The sequence below is a fragment of the Anomaloglossus baeobatrachus genome, chromosome 4, assembly GCF_048569485.1.
Source record: "Anomaloglossus baeobatrachus isolate aAnoBae1 chromosome 4, aAnoBae1.hap1, whole genome shotgun sequence".
In the NCBI taxonomy this organism is placed as follows: Eukaryota; Metazoa; Chordata; class Amphibia; order Anura; family Aromobatidae; genus Anomaloglossus; species Anomaloglossus baeobatrachus.
In genome coordinates this window covers 681,657,794-681,676,252 of record NC_134356.1, presented here as the reverse complement: position 1 = coordinate 681,676,252, position 18,459 = coordinate 681,657,794, and the positions used below count along the sequence as shown (strand labels likewise).

At 46.4% G+C, this 18,459-nt stretch overlaps 1 protein-coding gene across 1 annotated transcript in view; it reads left to right on the top strand.

The window, feature by feature from the left end:
- The window catches only part of LOC142302814 (extracellular calcium-sensing receptor-like), a 44,349-nt gene extending 27,272 nt beyond the window's left edge, over window positions 1–17,077 (top strand). The window contains 6 exon segments of the mRNA XM_075343924.1: window positions 5,888–6,044; window positions 9,425–10,246; window positions 14,686–14,891; window positions 15,950–16,026; window positions 16,172–16,667; window positions 16,669–17,077. Coding sequence (XP_075200039.1) covers window positions 5,888–6,044; window positions 9,425–10,246; window positions 14,686–14,891; window positions 15,950–16,026; window positions 16,172–16,667; window positions 16,669–17,077 — 2,167 coding nt within the window.
- Window positions 17,078–18,459: the final 1,382 nt, after the last annotated feature.

Here is an 18,459-nt window from a genome sequence, read left to right as displayed (position 1 = left end):
GATAGAAAACCACCGCCCAGGCACAGAGATCCCACGGGCCAGCGTCTTCGGGCAAATGGGCTCCCCGACATCCACTAGCCGGGGAGTGGACTCCCGTTGCTGAAGCGAAGGAAGTCAGCATTCTACTACAGAGGTGCAGGAGAAAGGCGGGGACCACCAATCTGAGTAAGGGGCAAAGCGCAGCTGGCTGTGAGCACCGACCACCATCCTTTTGGTTTACCAGAGACTCCGGTGTATTTTTAATAGTGAGTACAACAGTGCTCTCGGGCAGCGCATCGCACCGCACCATCCCGCCCGCACCTCACACCCACCGGGCCCCGGGACCATCACACCCTGTCCACGGAGGGGTCAACACCTGGCTGCATAACACCGTCCCCAGGAGCCTAGTAAACGGCAGCGGTGGTGCCCACATTCACCACAACCCGTGGGTGGCGTCACTAACTTAACCCCCAAACAACTGCGGCTCCGGCCGTGAACCTCCCCACCGAACACCACCCCTCACGTAGCACCAGCATCCCTTCAGAGTGATGTGACACCCGGGTCCAGGAGGACCTCGAGCCACCCACCGACGAGCACGGATCCGAGCAGCTCGGCAGCCGGCCGAGCTCCGGGGCGGTACATATGTTTTACCCAAAATGTCTTTGTGGATAGAAACGAAGAAAAAAAAGAAAACAATTGTTGCTCGGATTTTGTATTTACAGTTAGGTCCAGAAATATTTGGACAGTGACACAATTTTCGCGAGTTGGGCTCTGCATGCCACCACATTGGATTTGAAATGAAACCTCTACAACAGAATTCAAGTGCAGATTGTAACGTTTAATTTGAAGGTTTGAACAAAAATATCTGATAGAAATTGTAGGAATTGTCACATTTCTTTACAAACACTCCACATTTTAGGAGGTCAAAAGTAATTGGACAAATAAACCAAACCCAAAAAAAAATTTTTATTTTCAATATTTTGTTGCGAATCCTTTGGAGGCAATCACTGCCTTAAGTCTGGAACCCATGGACATCACCAAACGCTGGGTTTCCTCCTTCTTAATGCTTTGCCAGGCCTTTACAGCCGCAGCCTTCAGGTTTTGCTTGTTTGTGGGTCTTTCCGTCTTAAGTCTGGATTTGAGCAAGTGAAATGCATGCTCAATTGGGTTAAGATCTGGTGATTGACTTGGCCATTGCAGAATGTTCCACTTTTTTGCACTCATGAACTCCTGGGTAGCTTTGGCTGTATGCTTGGGGTCATTGTCCATCTGTACTATGAAGCGCCGTCCGATCAACTTTGCGGCATTTGGCTGAATCTGGGCTGAAAGTATATCCCGGTACACTTCAGAATTCATCCGGCTACTCTTGTCTGCTGTTATGTCATCAATAAACACAAGTGACCCAGTGCCATTGAAAGCCATGCATGCCCATGCCATCACGTTGCCTCCACCATGTTTTACAGAGGATGTGGTGTGCCTTGGATCATGTGCCGTTCCCTTTCTTCTCCAAACTTTTTTCTTCCCATCATTCTGGTACAGGTTGATCTTTGTCTCATCTGTCCATAGAATACTTTTCCAGAACTGAGCTGGCTTCATGAGGTGTTTTTCAGCAAATTTAACTCTGGCCTGTCTATTTTTGGAATTGATGAATGGTTTGCATTTAGATGTGAACCCTTTGTATTTACTTTCATGGAGTCTTCTCGTTACTGTTGACTTAGAGACAGATACACCTACTTCACTGAGAGTGTTCTGGACTTCAGTTGATGTTGTGAACGGGTTCTTCTTCACCAAAGAAAGTATGCGGCGATCATCCACCACTGTTGTCATCCATGGACGCCCAGGCCTTTTTGAGTTCCCAAGCTCACCAGTCAATTCCTTTTTTCTCAGAATGAACCCGACTGTTGATTTTGCTACTCCAAGCATGTCTGCTATCTCTCTGATGGATTTTTTCTTCTTTTTCAGCCTCAGGATGTTCTGCTTCACCTCAATTGAGAGTTCCTTAGACCGCATGTTGTCTGGTCACAGCAACAGCTTCCAAATGCAAAACCACACACCTGTAATCAACCCCAGACCTTTAAACTACTTCATTGATTACAGGTTAACGAGGGAGACGCCTTCAGAGTTAATTGCAGCCCTTAGAGTCCCTTGTCCAATTACTTTTGGTCCCTTGAAAAAGAGGAGGCTATGCATTACAGAGCTATGATTCCTAAACCCTTTCTCCGATTTGGATGTGAAAACTCTCATATTGCAGCTGGGAGTGTGCACTTTCAGCCCATATTATATATATAATTGTATTTCTGAACATGTTTTTGTAAACAGCTAAAATAACAAAACTTGTGTCACTGTCCAAATATTTCTGGACCTAACTGTATAGTGTTTACTGTGTGGATAAAATGACAGGAACCAAATTACCAGGGATTTTTGTTTCCCATTTTATGTTCTTGATGAAGAGTTCGTTAAATGGGCAGACATTGACTTATAGGATAGCTACTTCTCCTGGTTGGTATTTGCAAGATGCATTTTGTTTTATGAGTAGTGATGGGCGAGCAGTACAATGTTCAGTACTTCACTGTAAAATAAATAGCGCAATCTAAGAGCACCCGATGTATTGGTGTTAGATTAATGTAGTTAGAAGCTGCTCACCTGCTTTGGTTGTGCGCCCTCGCACAACCTCGGTGATGAGCGTGTAATTCCTCTGGGTTTGAGGGGCTGTGGTGACTGATGTTATCCGATCCTTTTGGCTGGATGGAGCTGGAGGTTTGCCGCTGATGGCTCCTGGTTCACCGCTCCTTTGATCCTGGAGCTTTCAGGTCGGCTCTCCGTCCTCCCGCTGGATTAATCAAAGTGAACTGATAGATTCTGTGATCCTCAGCAGCTCTTTGCCGGATTCCCCTTCAGGAGTAGGCAATGTGGATATAGTGATGAAACCGGTCTTTGAGCGCTATTGATGGATCAGATTCTAAATGTTCTTTTGAAGATTATGCTTTATTGTTAAAAAGATAAAGCTCTTGTTATCACTTCACAACGCGTTTCAGCAAGATCCCCTTGCTTTCCTCAGGTGACACCTGAGGAAAGCAAGGGGATCTTGCTGAAACGCGTTGTGAAGTGATAACAAGAGCTTTATCTTTTTAACAATAAAGCATAATCTTCAAAAGAACATTTAGAATCTGATCCATCAATAGCGCTCAAAGACCGGTTTCATCACTATATCCACAATGTTCAGTACTTGGCACTCATACTGATGAGTAAACACTGCGATGCTCGATGCTCGTTACCGGAGTCGAGCAGGTTAGATGCTTGGATGGGCTCAACTCTAGTGACGAGTATAATGGAAGTCAATGATTGAGCAGTTCAGCTCTCGCCCATACAGCCATAAACAGAGTATTTCTGGGAAGAGAGGGTAGGTTTGTTGTTTTTTTTTTCCTTTTTGGGTGCTACATCCAAAAATGTTGTTTTTACCCCCAGTGAGAGCCATTCAGAGACTGCACATTTCTCTCACTGAGGTTCCAGCTCCCATCATTCACTGAAGTGAACCTTAGCTTTGTGTTTGATGTTGCACAAATGACAGATCCGAGCACCCGCGATACTTGGCTGAGCACTGAGTATACCTGAGCACCCTGATACTCGATCAAGTACCGAGAAGTGCTGAGCACGCTTGCCCTTCATTACTAGCTACTTCTCCTAGTTGGTATTTGCAAGATACTTTTTGTTTTAGGAGCAGTGAACACTACCATGCTCGGGGGCTCGGTACTCATTAAGAGCAGTTGGATGTGCGGATGGGTGCAACTCGAGCACCCAAGTATAATGGAAGTCAATGGGGGACTCAAGAATTTATCCAGATTTCCAAGAAAAATGATTGAGTCTCAAGTCATGATTATTCAAGCATCCAACTGATTTTAACGAGTACTGAGCATCCAAGCATGGTAGTGCTCATGTGACGCCCTGGCGCTGCCAGGTGGTCACAGAAGAACACAACACCCCACATAACACCATGGCACACCAGGTCCCATCAGCCCCAAAATCCTAGCCACCCCCCTCAGGGTAAGAAGGACACACCAGTAGGCAGGACCAGGCAGATTGGGAGTGCCCACCTAGGGGTCTTGAGGATCCGGGGGAGGGAACAAGACAGTTGAGAGTGGAAGTTCAGACTTTGAAATAGGAGTGAAGTTGTAGTTTGTGACAGTGACAGCCTGTGGAGAGAGTTGAAGTCTGTGCCTAGTGCAGGTAGCCAGGGTAGTGGCCCTGGTCTACTGGCTAGGTGGCAAGCAGTGGACCGTGTCCAAAGGCGATGGGAGTCCGTTTGAGGGAAATCCAACATGGACCGGGACAGGGTTGGAGCCTGCCGGTACCGACAGCGGAGATCCGGTCCGGAAACCGTGGACAGGCGGGGTACCTGGACCCTAGTTAGAAGATGGTTGCAAGCCCCTTCTCTAATTCACTAGGCCGGGAGCAGGGTTCCAGACACTGCTCCAGAAGTGTTAGCCCAGATAGAGCGAAACGGCAGCCCACCACCGCAGGGGATAGGGTATCCGCAAACACCCACTGAAATCCCAAGGGGCAGTTTTCGTGGGCACGTCTCCCAACCAGAACATACCAGGAGCGGACTTCCCTGCTCCATACGGAGCTGTCCAGAAGTAAGGAAAATTACAGAGTGCCAGAGGAAGGGATATCGGTACACCAGCCGGGTGTGGGACCCGAGTACACCCGGACGCGGAAGCCGGCCATTGACACCTTGGTTTATTAAGAGACTTGTGTACAATTATTCAACAGTGAGTACACTAACATTCCCCGGTCCGGCCCAGCGCGCCACCTCCGGCCTACATCACTCCCCGTGTCCTGGACACTGAGCCCCGGGGCATCCATCCCTACCCACGGAGGGGTTAAGCAACCAGCTTCCACTCCATTGCCCCGGGTGCCTCACAACAGCAGCGGTGGTACTCCATATTACCACACACCGTGGGTGGTGTCACGAAGAATCTACAGCAATCCCCGTACATATACGTCCCTTTTTATTTGAGTGTCCGTGCGACCCCGGGTCCGGAAACCCCTCGAGCCACTGCAGATCTGGATCCGAGTCAGCCCGACTACTGACGTGGGGGCGGGCACACTCACTCCTCACTAGTTACGAGTACAGAGCACCCGAGCATGGTAGTGCCCACTCATCACTAGTTACAAGTACAGAGCACCCGAGCATGGTAGTGCTCACTCATCACTGGTTAAGAGTACCGAGCACCTGAGCATGGTAGTGCCCGCTCATCACTAGTTACCAGTACTGAGCACCCGAGCATGGTAGTGCCCACTCATCACTAGTTATGAGTACTGAGCACCTGAGCATGGTAGTGCCCACTCATCACTAGTTATGAGTACTGAGCACCCGAGCATGGTAGTGCCCAATCATCACTAGTTATGAGTACTGAGCACCTGAGCATGGTAGTGCCCACTCATCACTAGTTACCAGTACTGAACACCTTTGCATGGTAGTGCCCACTCATCACTAGTTACCAGTACTGAGCACCTGAGCATGGTAGTGCCCGCTCATCACTAGTTATGAGAGCTCATTTGCATGCTTTTCTCCCATGGATCATTGCCAATTAGAGTCCATATTCAACTGGTCTCTTTAAAGAAAACAAATTATTAGCCCATATTGTCCTAAGGGTGTCACACATAGCAAATCTGGCTCTGCTCTTCACTGATGAGGGGTAAATAGCCAGAAACAACAGTCTATTTGTAAACGAGTTTGACAATTATCCCTTGTTATCTTGCAAGCTTTGGACATTGATTTATATGGTAGTCACATCTAGATGGGAAATCCATCTAATTATACAGTTTGGTCAGGTGTCGACATATCTTCATCAGACATTGTACGTCTAACAATTATTTTATCAAAATGCCTTCAATTGCATTCTAGGTACAGTCTTGATGTTTTCCAGCAGCTCCAAGTCATAAGATTCACCATCAGAGAGATTAACATAAACCCAGATCTCCTACCAAATCTGACTTTGGGTTTCCAAGTCTATGATTCATGCGCAGGCCTTCATCAAGATCTGGAAGGAACCCTCAAGATTGTAACGGGTCAAAATCCGGGTATCCCTAACTTCTCTTGTCATGAATGGTTGCGTGTCCCAGAAATAATTGGTCATTCACTTTCCACATTCTCCATTCTCAATGCTCATATTCTGGGTCTTTATAGATTTCTACAGGTAACATCGAAAGTTTCTCAACTAGAGATGAGTAAATTGATTCACATGACTCTGGTCCAGTGGCCATGACAGTTATTCATGGCCAATAGGTGGAAGCCCTGTAAATTACCTTGTAAATGCCGGACTCTGCGATGCCTCTTCAGATTAGTAGGGGATTCCTTTTGGGCAACCAGTGATCAGTGATGTAGTCACTGGACCAAGGTTTTGTGAATCGATTCGCTCATCTCATCTCTCTAAAATATTATTTTATTACATTTTTTTATAATTTTAAAATCATTTGACTGGTCATGGTTATATATCAGAAACTTTGACCAGTGGAGCTCCAGGTGCTAAAATTCATCCCAATCGCAAAAAAACAAAGTGGTAGAAACACTCTGCTTAGAGGTGTGGAAAAAGATTTATAGAAGGTCTATGGTCTATTCAGCCATGGAACATTTTCAAGCAAAGCCTGATAATCCTCATGGTATCCTCTCCCAAAAATAAGTGCCCATTTAATTTCAACATTACACCAAGATTGACAAAATGTGTATGGTTAGTAGAACATCAGTGTGCGTTAACCATAAAAACCCATAACTCTTTGGTTTTGACCCCTCTAAAAACTCTGTTTCAGCTTGAACTGTACAAATCTGCTATTTGCAGATACCATGAGAAAACACCCACACACCGTTACCAACTTGGTTCATTTTAGACCATGCAGCATTGATAGCACAACCAGATCAGGAGACATCCCCACCTCCTAAACCAACAAGTCTTCCCTTTCTGTCTTCTTCTAGTTCAAACTCTCTGATTGAAAAAAAACTGCATAGTTTACAAAACTTTTACAGCTTGATGAATACTAAGTTAATTTTTACATTGGGTCTTTCCAAACTCCTTAAGTAAAATGCCAAAGCATCAACCTATCTGATAGCCTAGAAATCATTACTCTACCTCAGGCTTGTCTTGTTAAAAGCACCACCCTTTACTTGTTACCGATTGGACTCCGTTCCAATTCTTTCAGTGACCTGAACTATTCTCACAACTTCATATTACTCTCAAGTCCTCAGTACAAGGAGAAGTGTTCACTAACTCATCCATCATACTTCAAATATCATGCACACGTGTGACAGAAATGGGATTCGTTCCCCGACGGTTATCAGTAGCTCCAGCCAAAATCTGTCTTATCAGGAAGGAGCATTATCTACTCTGCTAAAACTACCTGCACATGGTTAGGCTTACATGTCAAATTGAGCGCACCAACCGTTACAATATGCTAGAAAATTAGGAAACCCATAATAAACCTGATTCACAGACTCAACAATCCCCATACATTCCTAATTATAAACCCCCCCCCCCCACTACCCATTAATGACAATCTCTTCATACACCAATGGGACCCACAAATATCCACAAAAATGCAACTGCATTTATATGGAACCCCAATTCCTCTAAATTAACCAATACTTGGCTTGAAATATTGTTCATAGAATAAGTGCCTGGAGAAAAATAGCTATGTATATAAAAGAATAGCTCCAGCAATCAAGAGGACAAAATACAAGAAGGGAACATACAAAGGACTTGGGCATAATAGTAGGTCTTAGATTCAGCATGAGCCAACAATGCGGAGCTGCAGCTTAAAAAGCCAACAAAATTCTGGGATGTATCTGTCAGGCTGCCACCAGGGGAAACTGGAGCCCTGCAGAGAAAGACACTACATGGAGCTGAATAAGCGAGGAGGGGAACTCACAGTGTGTGCTGCTGCAGCGCCAGCCGTGGGGCGTGCGGGGGATGGTGGGGCAGGCCGGGTCATACAGAGTACGGGGAGCAGGGAGACCAGAGGAATGAGCAGAGGCGGGGTCGAGGTCAGGCCAAGGTCAGTACCAGAGGAAGCAACCGAGTGGGGAGGTAGGAGAGGGGGGGAACAACCAGTGCTATCGTGGTAAGGAAGGAGGTGGGACAGAGGAATGGAGGAATGACTAGAGGACGGAATACAGACAGAGAACGAGGGCACAGAGAGGGGACGGATCAGGATCACACTTACAGGGACCAGCACTCACAGGCAAAGCAGCGCTAAGCTTATAGACAGCGCTGGTTCACCGGAGATGTCAGCATTTAAAGCATCCAAACTCCGGAAGTGAGGCCCGAGAGAAGGCTCCACCCCCTAGCCATGTGGACAGGGAGGCAAAACCATGACAGTATCAACACAAACATTGAATCTAGATCAAGAGAGGTTATTATTCCCCTATTCTCTGCCCTGGTCAGACCCCACCTGGAATACTGGGTACAGTTCTGGGCACCCCAATTCAAAAAAGACTGATATATTGGAGCAAGTCCAGAGAAGAGCAACCAGGATGGTAGAAAGTCTGCAAACCATGTCCTATGAAGAACGGCTAAAAGAACTAGGGATGTATAGTTTGCAATAAAGAAAGAGAAGGCTGAGAGGAGATTTAATAGCGGTCTACAAATATCTGAAAGGGAGTCCCAGTGCAGAGTAATCTACCCTATTCTCATTAGCACAAGGAAGTACAAGAAGCAACGGGATGGAACTAAAAGGAAGGAAATTCAGATTAGACATTGGGAAAAACTTTCTGACAGTGAGGGCAGTCAGAGAGTGGAGCAGACTATCGCGGGAGGTGGTGAGCTCTCCATCAATGGAAATCTTCAAGTGGAAACTGGATAAGCATATAGCTGGGATGATTTAGGAAAACCTGCACTCACAGGGGTTGAAACCGATGGCCCTTGAGGTGACTTCCAACTTTACCATTCTATGATTCTAAATGTTTTTGATTTTGTGCAAAAACCAGAGCAAAAGCCAACGTTTTGGCTAAGTTAAGTCTTTATCAAGGTTTTCCTTAAAATGTGTCTTGGAAAAGGGTAAGGTGCCCATGGTTGCAGATACAATACATACTAATGCAGGTTGGAGTAATGGAAGATTGATGGAAGAAGATGGGGTGTGCACCTTAAATCAGCCCATGGGGATTAGGAGAGGATCCTAGACAACAGTGGTGGCAATGTCTGAGATGACAGACCCGTCTAATTTGTTTCTCAATTTTTTAAGATGCAAAATCTTGATAAAGGCTTACATTAGCCAAAATGTTGGCTTTTGCTCTGGTTCCGTTTGCACTTTTGCCCCTCTCTAGAGCTCTCCCAGAACATAATTTACATGATAATATATGCACATGAAATTAAGCTAATTCCCCTGAAATCTTAGTGAGGGAAACTTGGAAATCATGTTATTGAGGTTTAATATGTTATTTTTTTCATTTTAGATCAGTCATTTCTCCACCAGTTCTCTCCTGAGTAACAAGAAACTGTTTCCTTCATTCTTCCGGACTGTCCCAAGTGACACCTTTCAGTCCAAGGGTTTAGCCCAACTTGTTTTACACTTTAATTGGACTTGGGTTGGTTTGGTGGCTGCGGGTGAGGACTATGGACGGCAAGGTATTCAGATCATCAAAGAAGAGCTTATCCGGGCTGGTGCTTGCGTGGCCTTAATTGAGTACATCAGCATTAATCAATGGGATAAAATCCCATATGTTGCCAAAGTTATCAAAGAATCCACAGCTGGAGTTGTTGTAGCCTTCACAACAGACGTTGAAATGTTATTACTTGTGGATGAGATGGAAAGACAAAATGTAAGAGGGAAAATCATTGTGGCAAGTGAGGCATGGTCTACATCCGCTCTAATGTCTCTTGAAAAATATTCTTCATTACTCATTGGAACAATTGGTTTCTCCTTCCTCAGTTCATCTCTACCAAAGCTTGAGAAGTTTCTAAGAAGCATACATCTCCTAACTGGTTCTGGGCATATATGGATCAAAACATTTTGGGAAGAAATTTTTACATGTAAAATCTTAGACCAAGACAGGCTTGACATGCTCATGGATAATTCCTCAAAGTCGTGCACAGGAAACGAGGATCCAGAATTTAGTTCTAACTTGTTCTATGATGTGACCAAACTAAGAGGATCATATAACTTATATTTGGCAATTTATGTCCTTGCAAATGCCATGCATCGCATCCAAATCGTTTCTTCAGAAAGAGTCCATGACGGCAACCAAATTAAACTCAATACCTTTAATCCCTGGCAGGTACTAATATCGCTCTAAAATCAATAAGCATAACATGGTTATATTGTATTGTTATTTTAATATGGGTTGTTAAAGGGTCACTAATGATGAGCAACAGTTAAAGAGGTTGTACGAGATTAGAAAAAGCTGAATCTGCTGTTGTGGGGGAACCATGCACCGAGATCTTACCTGGGAGCACTTCCGCTCCTGGACCGGCCCCAATCTCACCTGCCTGTTCCCCTCCTGCAGCAACAGAACCCCGCTGTGAAATCTCTGGGGACCCCACATTTGCTGTGGTAGCCCCCACCCCACACACTGGTCCCCCCCCTGCAGCACCCTGCTCTCTGCTTATCCCTGCAGAGGGCAACAGATCCCAGCTCACAGGCTGGTTACTTGTAGAGGCATTGTCACACCTTTCTCTGACCCCCTCCCCTGTCACAGCTGCAGCTGAGTGTGTGTCTATGGTGTCTATGCAAGCAGAAATATCAGAGTTCACTCCCTCCTCCCTTACATCATTCATAGATAACACATTAACATTGTTAGGAGTCATGTCAGTACGGGCTGAAGGTTCAGCCCTTGGGGGGGGCCCAAACTGGGAGGTTATCTGCCCCAAATCTGTCCCAAGTAGCACGTTTGCAGGGATCCGATCAGTTACCACCACCTCCCTCACCCCCCGCCCTGCGCCCCAGTCCACATAAATGTCAGCAACAGGCAGCGCCGGGTCAGTGCCTCCAATCCCGGAGACAGCGAGGGTTTTTCCAGGGATCAAGTCTTGGGGGGACACCATCTCAGGCCGCACCAGAGTCACCTCCGAGGCGCTGTCTCGCAGTCCTATGGTCACAGACCGGCCGACGGTGACAGGTTGGAAGCTGTCCAGGGACCTACCACCACCCCCACCCACACAATACACCTTGGGCGGCCCTTGGGACGGGGACGGAGCCGGGGCCTTGGGACGCTGAGGGCACATGGCCTTGAAGTGTCCAGGTAGGTTGCACTGGTGGCACCGTCTTGGTTCTGCCACGGGCCTGGAGAGGGGAGTTGAGGGGGACACCCCCTGCAGTCTAGGGGCAGGTGGGGCAGTCGCAGAATTCATCTTACCCCCTCTCCAGGTGCTGCTGGTGGCCGCTCTCCTGGCCTCAGGGGCCCGGTTGTTGGTGTAGTCATCGGCAAGGGCAGCTGTAGCCGTGGACCCTTTTGGCTTCTGGTCTCGGATGAACTGGCGGAGATCCTCAGGGCAGTTCCACAAGAGTTGCTCCGTGATGAACAAGTCCAGGATCTCCGGTCCGGTGGAAAGCTGCAGGCCTTGGGTCCAGTGGTCGGCAGCTCGGGCAAGTGCCCGCCGGTGGTCAGCCCAGGAGTCCTTTGGTCCCTTCTGTAGGCTCCGGAACTTCTTGCGGTAGGACTCTGGAGTGAGGTTGTACTGTTGGATCAGGGCCCGCTTGATGGTGTCGTAGCCCTGATCTGCCTCAGCAGGCAAGTCCCCAAGGACATCCAGGGCCTTACCCCTTAAACGGGGGGTCAGGTATTTGGCCCACTGGTCCTTGTCCAGATGGTGCTGCAAGCAAGTCCGTTCAAAAGCAGTCAAGAAAGAGTCCAAGTCTCCATCCTTCTCCAGCACTGGGAAGTCCTCAACACGGACCTTTGGAAGTTTGGGGTCTTGAAGGTCACGTGTGGCTGATGAGGGCCGGAGCTGGGCTAGCTGCAGCTGGTAGTCACGCTCTGCCTGGCGCTCTTCACGCGCTGCCTGCCGCTCCGCAGCCTCAGCCTCACGCGCTGCTTGCCGCTCTGCCCTGCGCTCTGCCAGGAGTCCCTTGTAGCCCTCCTGGTCTCCAGCCTGGAGAAGGGCCATAGCCATTTGAAGAAGGCTATCCGAGCCTCCCAGGCTCGGTGGAATGGCACGTGGTGATCTGCGGCCCGCTGCGGAGCCTGGTGATTCACTGTCCCTTGCAGAGCGGAGGGCTGGCATCTGGCTCGTTGAGGACCCTTGGGTGAGCTGCTCCTCATCTTGTCCATAATTGCCAGCTTGTGCGCTGTCCTCTGCAGAACGGTTTTCTGGCGTCGAGCTCCTGGAGGACTCGTGGGCAACCTCCTCATTACTGTCCACAGCACCGTCCTCCCTCTCTTCGGCTCCTGCCTTAGCATTGGCCAGTTGCATAGCTCTGCTCCTGGTGCCATCAGCCATTCTTGCAGACTTTTGGTCACTGACACAGAACTGACACCTGATGCCTCCACACACCTTACAGTATCTGCACTCTGACACTCTAGTGTTGAGCTAGTCTGAAGACCCCAGCAGCCACGGCTGCTGCAGGCAGTCTTTAGTGTCTGGGAGTATGGGTCTCACACTCACACACACTATTATCTCGATCCCACCGCTGCCACCAATATGTCACAAACCACCGGGGGGTCACTCAGAAATCCCCCGCGCTGGCTACCAGTACGTCACAATCGGGGGGTAACAAGTGGGGGTCACCCCTCCTTTATACCTCCCGACCGACAGACAGAGCACGTGACGCGCTCTCTAGCGCCCCTCTTATAGTCAGGCCAATTATGGAATTGCCCGACAATAAGCAAGGAGGCCGCTATACTACTTATGCCGATTATTGAAGGGTCCCCGGTGAGAGTAGGGTATATATTCCCCCGACCTCCGCGGGCGGAATATATAAAATCTCCCCGAATCTCACTGGCCTCCCCACAATAATCCTTGGCACAACTCGCTGCCACCAACCGCTTCACGGTAACTATTAGCCGAACACACAGACGTGGGATTCAAGATCGAGATAACAGAACAGCCCAAGATTAATTATATAATTTAATCAGCCTAAAGCACACTAGAAACTACAATATATACAATAGGGAATCTACAGAATATACATATGTCAGAGTACAGTTACAATCAAAGCATGGGTTACAAACAGGCATACACAGTTCCAGCAGTTACCTTGTTGCGTCTGGCCACAGGGGGGCGCTGTAGACCAGGTTTCCAGGAACTCCCACAGATGTTTCTCACACGTGACCCCCAGCGAAAGAACGCTGGAAAATGGCCGAAGTAGGGTTATCAACCTGGGCAGATCCAGGTCCCCTCCTACCTTAGTGACCTCACAGGGAGCACTGCTCCACCCCTGGCTTGAGTTATGGACAATATCCCAACATGGAATATGGGCCATAACTTTGCCTGGGAGCGTCGTAGGCGGACGCCAACGCTCTCATTGTGACAGTTATGAATTTAGCTACAGAACGAGGGGACTCATGACCTGTCTGCCAGTTCCCCATTGGCTGATATCACGCCTGGGGCATTTCCCAATGTCCTGCTCCCATAAAAAGGGTGTGCCGGCATCGTCCGCATGCGGAGACACCATTTTTATGGTTGCCATATTTATCGGAAATATGGCTTGCGAGATATGAACCATTTTTTACTGGAGTCGTTCTGTCTGGCTATTTCCATAGCCTTGCTAATGAGATACAACTCTTGTTACAGGGTGACGGCAGGGAGTCATCCTGTGTCCATTGTTACCACACCACCTCATTTCCATATCACAGGACATGGCCATGGAGGTGTAAGTGGAACACTGAGAACAAGAAGGGAGGGGGCACTGCCAGGGAGTGATGAGGGACTATGACTGGAGTCATAATTCATCTTCATATCCCGGGATTTGCCTCACACCTGGCAGGTACTAATATCGCTCTAAAATCAATAAGCATAACATGGTTATATTGTATTGTTATTTTAATATGGGTTGTTAAAGGGTCACTAATGATGAGCAACAGTTAAAGAGGTTGTACGAGATTAGAAAAAGCTGAATCTGCTGTATCCCTTACGTAAACAGGTGTCTCCCACACACCACACCAGCCATTCGTGTAGCTTGGTGCAGCCCTCGAAATGCTGCAAAGCAAATCCAATTTTGAAATATCCAAGGCACTGAAAACGCCTTCATCAATAGGAAAAATCTTTATTGGTCCCAATGTACATGAAGGGATAAAAAAAGCGGGACATTTCGGCCAACGCAGGGTCTTTATCAAGCCGTACACCTTTTTATGGCTTGATAAAGGCCCTGCGTTGGCCGAAACGTCATGCTCTTTTGATCCCTTTATGTACACTGGGACGAATAAAGATTTTTCTAATTGATGGAGCCTTTGGTGCCTTGGATATTACAAATTTGGATCTACAGTACCCCTTACTCCTGTTCTTTCCATGCTTTTTTTAGTCAAGCCGAATAAAAATACGAAGACATAGTCTCCAATGCAAAGTTTGTACGATTGTCTCTGTTCACTACCATGTAATATTTAGAGCACCAATGTATTCTCATGTGGCAGAGGAGCCTTTAAGTCCTTTTAGAGATCTAGGCTGATCTGACACCTATCCCCCTTTTTGGCTATACCCAACCATTTTGTCACGAGAAGCAGAATATATCGTAACTTATATTTTTGTCTGATTTTATCTGACGTTTTTGTGTCTTTACCAGCTGTCTTACTACATCAAGAATGTAAGACTCAAACTAGACAACGGAAGAGAAATGTTTTTTGATAAGAATGGAGACCCACCTGCCCAGTACGATATTGTCAACTGGCAACTAGATCCCAATGGTAAACTGAGTCAAGTGAAAATTGGATACTATGATACAACCTGTGAAGAAGGAAGAAGATTACTAATTAACAGAAGTGTTTTAATGTGACCTAATGGTCATGGTCAGGTATGATTTGCGATTACCTTACTACTTTGAATCACATTAATTTAAGTATCTAACCGAAAACACAGAAGAAACTAAGTTTCTAAGCATAAACTATGATATATGATCATAACATAATCTAGGACCAAGCCTTACGTCGGGAGTATGCAAGCACAAAGCCTTATTCAATCAACACACAAAGTTTTCGACTCCTTCCATGCATCATAGGTGAAAAAGGCAATCTTCAGTTTACACTAGTGTTCTCAGACCTAAGGTGCTCTACCTTCTGTATTCTTAAAACATGCTAAGAATTGTACTTCTACAACAGATGGCTGGTCCATGGTTGGAGGTCACTGCTTTAAACGCCGCTTTACACGCAGCGACATCGCTAACGAGATATCTTTGGGGTCACGGAATTCGTGAGGCACATCCGGCCTCGTTAGCGACGTCGTTGGTTGTTGACACGTCGTTCGTTTCCCAAAAATCGTTGCTCGTTTGGTACGCAGGTTGTTCGTCGTTCCTGAGGCAGCACACATCGTTACGCGTGACACCCTGGGAACGACAAACAGCAGCGTACCTGCGTCCTCCGGCAACGAGGTGGGAGTGACATTCATGTGGCTGCTCTCCACCCCTCCGCTTCTATTGGTGGCCTGCTGTGTGACGTCGCTGTAACGCCGCACGAATCTCCCCCTTAAAGAGGTTGTTCGCCGGCCACAGCGACGTCGTTAGGAAGGTAAGTTTGTGTGACGCGTACCAGCGAAATTGTTTGCCACGGGCAGCAATTTGCCCGTGACGCACAAACAACGGGGGCAGGTGTGATCACTAGCGACGTGGCAGCGTGTAAAGCGGCCTTTACTCATTGTTGGAGCATCTTTGAAACAATGGTGTGATAATAGAGAGGCAGTGCACATCTGTTTCACATAAGCATCTATAAGGTTATATAGTTGTAAAATATAAATATTGATCCATTTTGCATGACAGCTAAAAGTAATAATGTCCAATGATTGCAAAAGGTTCCTCCTTCAGTCTGCACACCAAGTTGTCCTCTTGGATTTTGAAGACTGGTGAGAGAAGATGCTCCAGTTTGCTGTTTCTTATGTGTTTCCTGCCCAACTGGAGAAATATCTAACCAGACAGGTGAGTTATAGTATGAAATCCAGCAATAATTGTCAACCTGTGGCATTCCTACTTCTGTAAAGTCACAATCAAGCCATGAAAGCTAAGGCTAGAGAGACTGATGGGGTTCTATAATCCGTTCACATTACGTGTGTTTATCTTTCAGATTCCCTTGACTGTTCCCGCTGCCTCTGGAATGAATGGCCAAACACTGCTAATGACAAATGTCTCCCGAAACCCAGAGATTTTCTGTCAATCCAAGAACCTTTGGGAGCAACCTTGGCTGCCATAGCTGTCTTCTCATCATTTATCCCCTTTTCAGTGTTTGGCCTTTTCATTCAGTATAAGAAGACTCCAGTTGTAAGAGCCAACAATTACTTTATCAGTTGTCTTCTCCTGGTTACCCTGTCTCTATGTTTTATGTCTTCTTTGACTTTTATTGGTTATCCACAACCCGAAAGATGTCTCCTTCGACAACCTGCATTTGGAATAATATTTGCTCTTTGTATTTCGTGCATTTTAGCCAAAACAACTATAGTGATATTTGCCTTCATGGCCACTAAACCTGATAGCAATCTCAAGAAATGGACTAGCCCTTGGCTGTCCTATACAATTATTGTGCTATCAACCACTGGACAACTTTTTTTGTGCATTTCTTGGGTACTTTTTTGCTCCTTCGTTTATGGAGGACAACATACAAAGTCAACCAGGAGTCATAATTGTTGAATGCAATGAAGGATCTAAGTTTGCCTTCTGGGGCATGTTGGGCTACCTTTTCTTTTTGGCTTCCATTAGTTTTATTGTTGCTTTTTTAGCAAGAAGGCTTCCAAATAGCTTCAATGAGGCAAAATTGATAACTTTTAGCATGTTGGCATTTCTCAGTGTCTGGGTTTCTTTTATTCCAGCTCACCTAAGTGCAAGTGGAAAATATGCAGTAGCTATGGAGATTTTTGCCATACAGTCCTCAACTTGGACTCTAGTAGTCTGCATGTTTCTACCCAAGTGCTTCATCATATTGTTTCGACCTCATTTAAACTCAAGGCAAAATATCATTGGTAAAAACAAACTTTGATGGATTGCTTATTATGTACTGTTTCAAAATCAAAGACCAAAACTTGCACATGAAGCATGGAAAAGACTGGAAGATGCCTTCAACAAAACAAGCAGTATCGATATACAGTGGGGAAAAAAGTATTTAGTCAGCCACCAATTGTGCAAGTTCTCCCACTTATAAAGATGAGATTTGCCTGTAATTGACATCATAGGTGACCATAACTATGAGAGACAAAATGAGAAAATAAATCCAGAAAATCACCACGCCTGATTCGGACGATTTTTTTTGCAAATTATGGTGGAAAAAAAGAATTTAGTCATCTAAAAACATGCAAGATTTCTGGCTCTCACAGACTTGTAACTTCTTCTTTAAGAGGCTCCTCTGTCCTCCACTTATTACCTGTAGTAATGGCACCTGTTTGAACTTATCAGTATAAAAGACACCTGTCCACAACCTCAAACAGTTAGGCTATGTGTCCACGGTAGAATGTTGCTGCGGATTTTTCTGCATGAAAATCCGCGGCTTTCCCGCAAAATCCGCACCTTTTCAAAGGTGCGGATTTACCGCGAAATTGCCGCGGATTTTGGTGCGGATTTTTTTTTTTCTTCCCAATTCTGAAGCCAAAATCCGGATCAAAATCCGTAACAATAATTGACATGTTGCAGATTTTTCCGGATCAAAATCCGCACCAAATCCGCCGCGGAAAAATCCGCAGCATGGGCACAGCATTTCCAAAAAGCCATAGAAATGGCTGGGAAGTGCCGCTGCTGCAGATTTTCGGAAAATCCGCGCATTTTCCGCAGCATGGACACATAGCCTTACACTCCAAATTCCACTATGGTAAAGACCAAAGAGGTGTCAAAGGACACCAAAAACAAAATTGTAGCCCTGCACTAGGCCGGGAAGACTGAATCTGCAATAGGCAAGCAGCTTGGTTTGATGAAATCAACTGTGGGAGAAATAATAAAAAAATGGAAGACATACAAGACCACTGATAAGCTCCCTCAATCTGGAGCTCTACACAAGATCTCACCCCATGGGTGTAAAATGATCACAAGAACGGTGAGCAAAAATCCCAGAACCATACAGGGGGACCTAGTGAATGACCTGCATATAGCTGGGACCACCGTTAGAAAGGCTACCATCAGTAACATACTACGCCGCCAGGAACTCAGATCCTGCAGTGCCAGACGTGTTCCCCTGGTTAATCCAGTACATGTCCAGGCCCGTCTGAAGTTTGCTAGAGAGCATTTGGATTATCCAGACGAGTATTAGGAGAATATTATATGTCTGATGAAACCAAAGTAGAATTGTTTGGTAGAAACACAACTCGTCGTGTTTGGTGGAGACAGAATGCTGCGCTACATCCAAAAAATACCATACTTACTGTGAAGCATGGG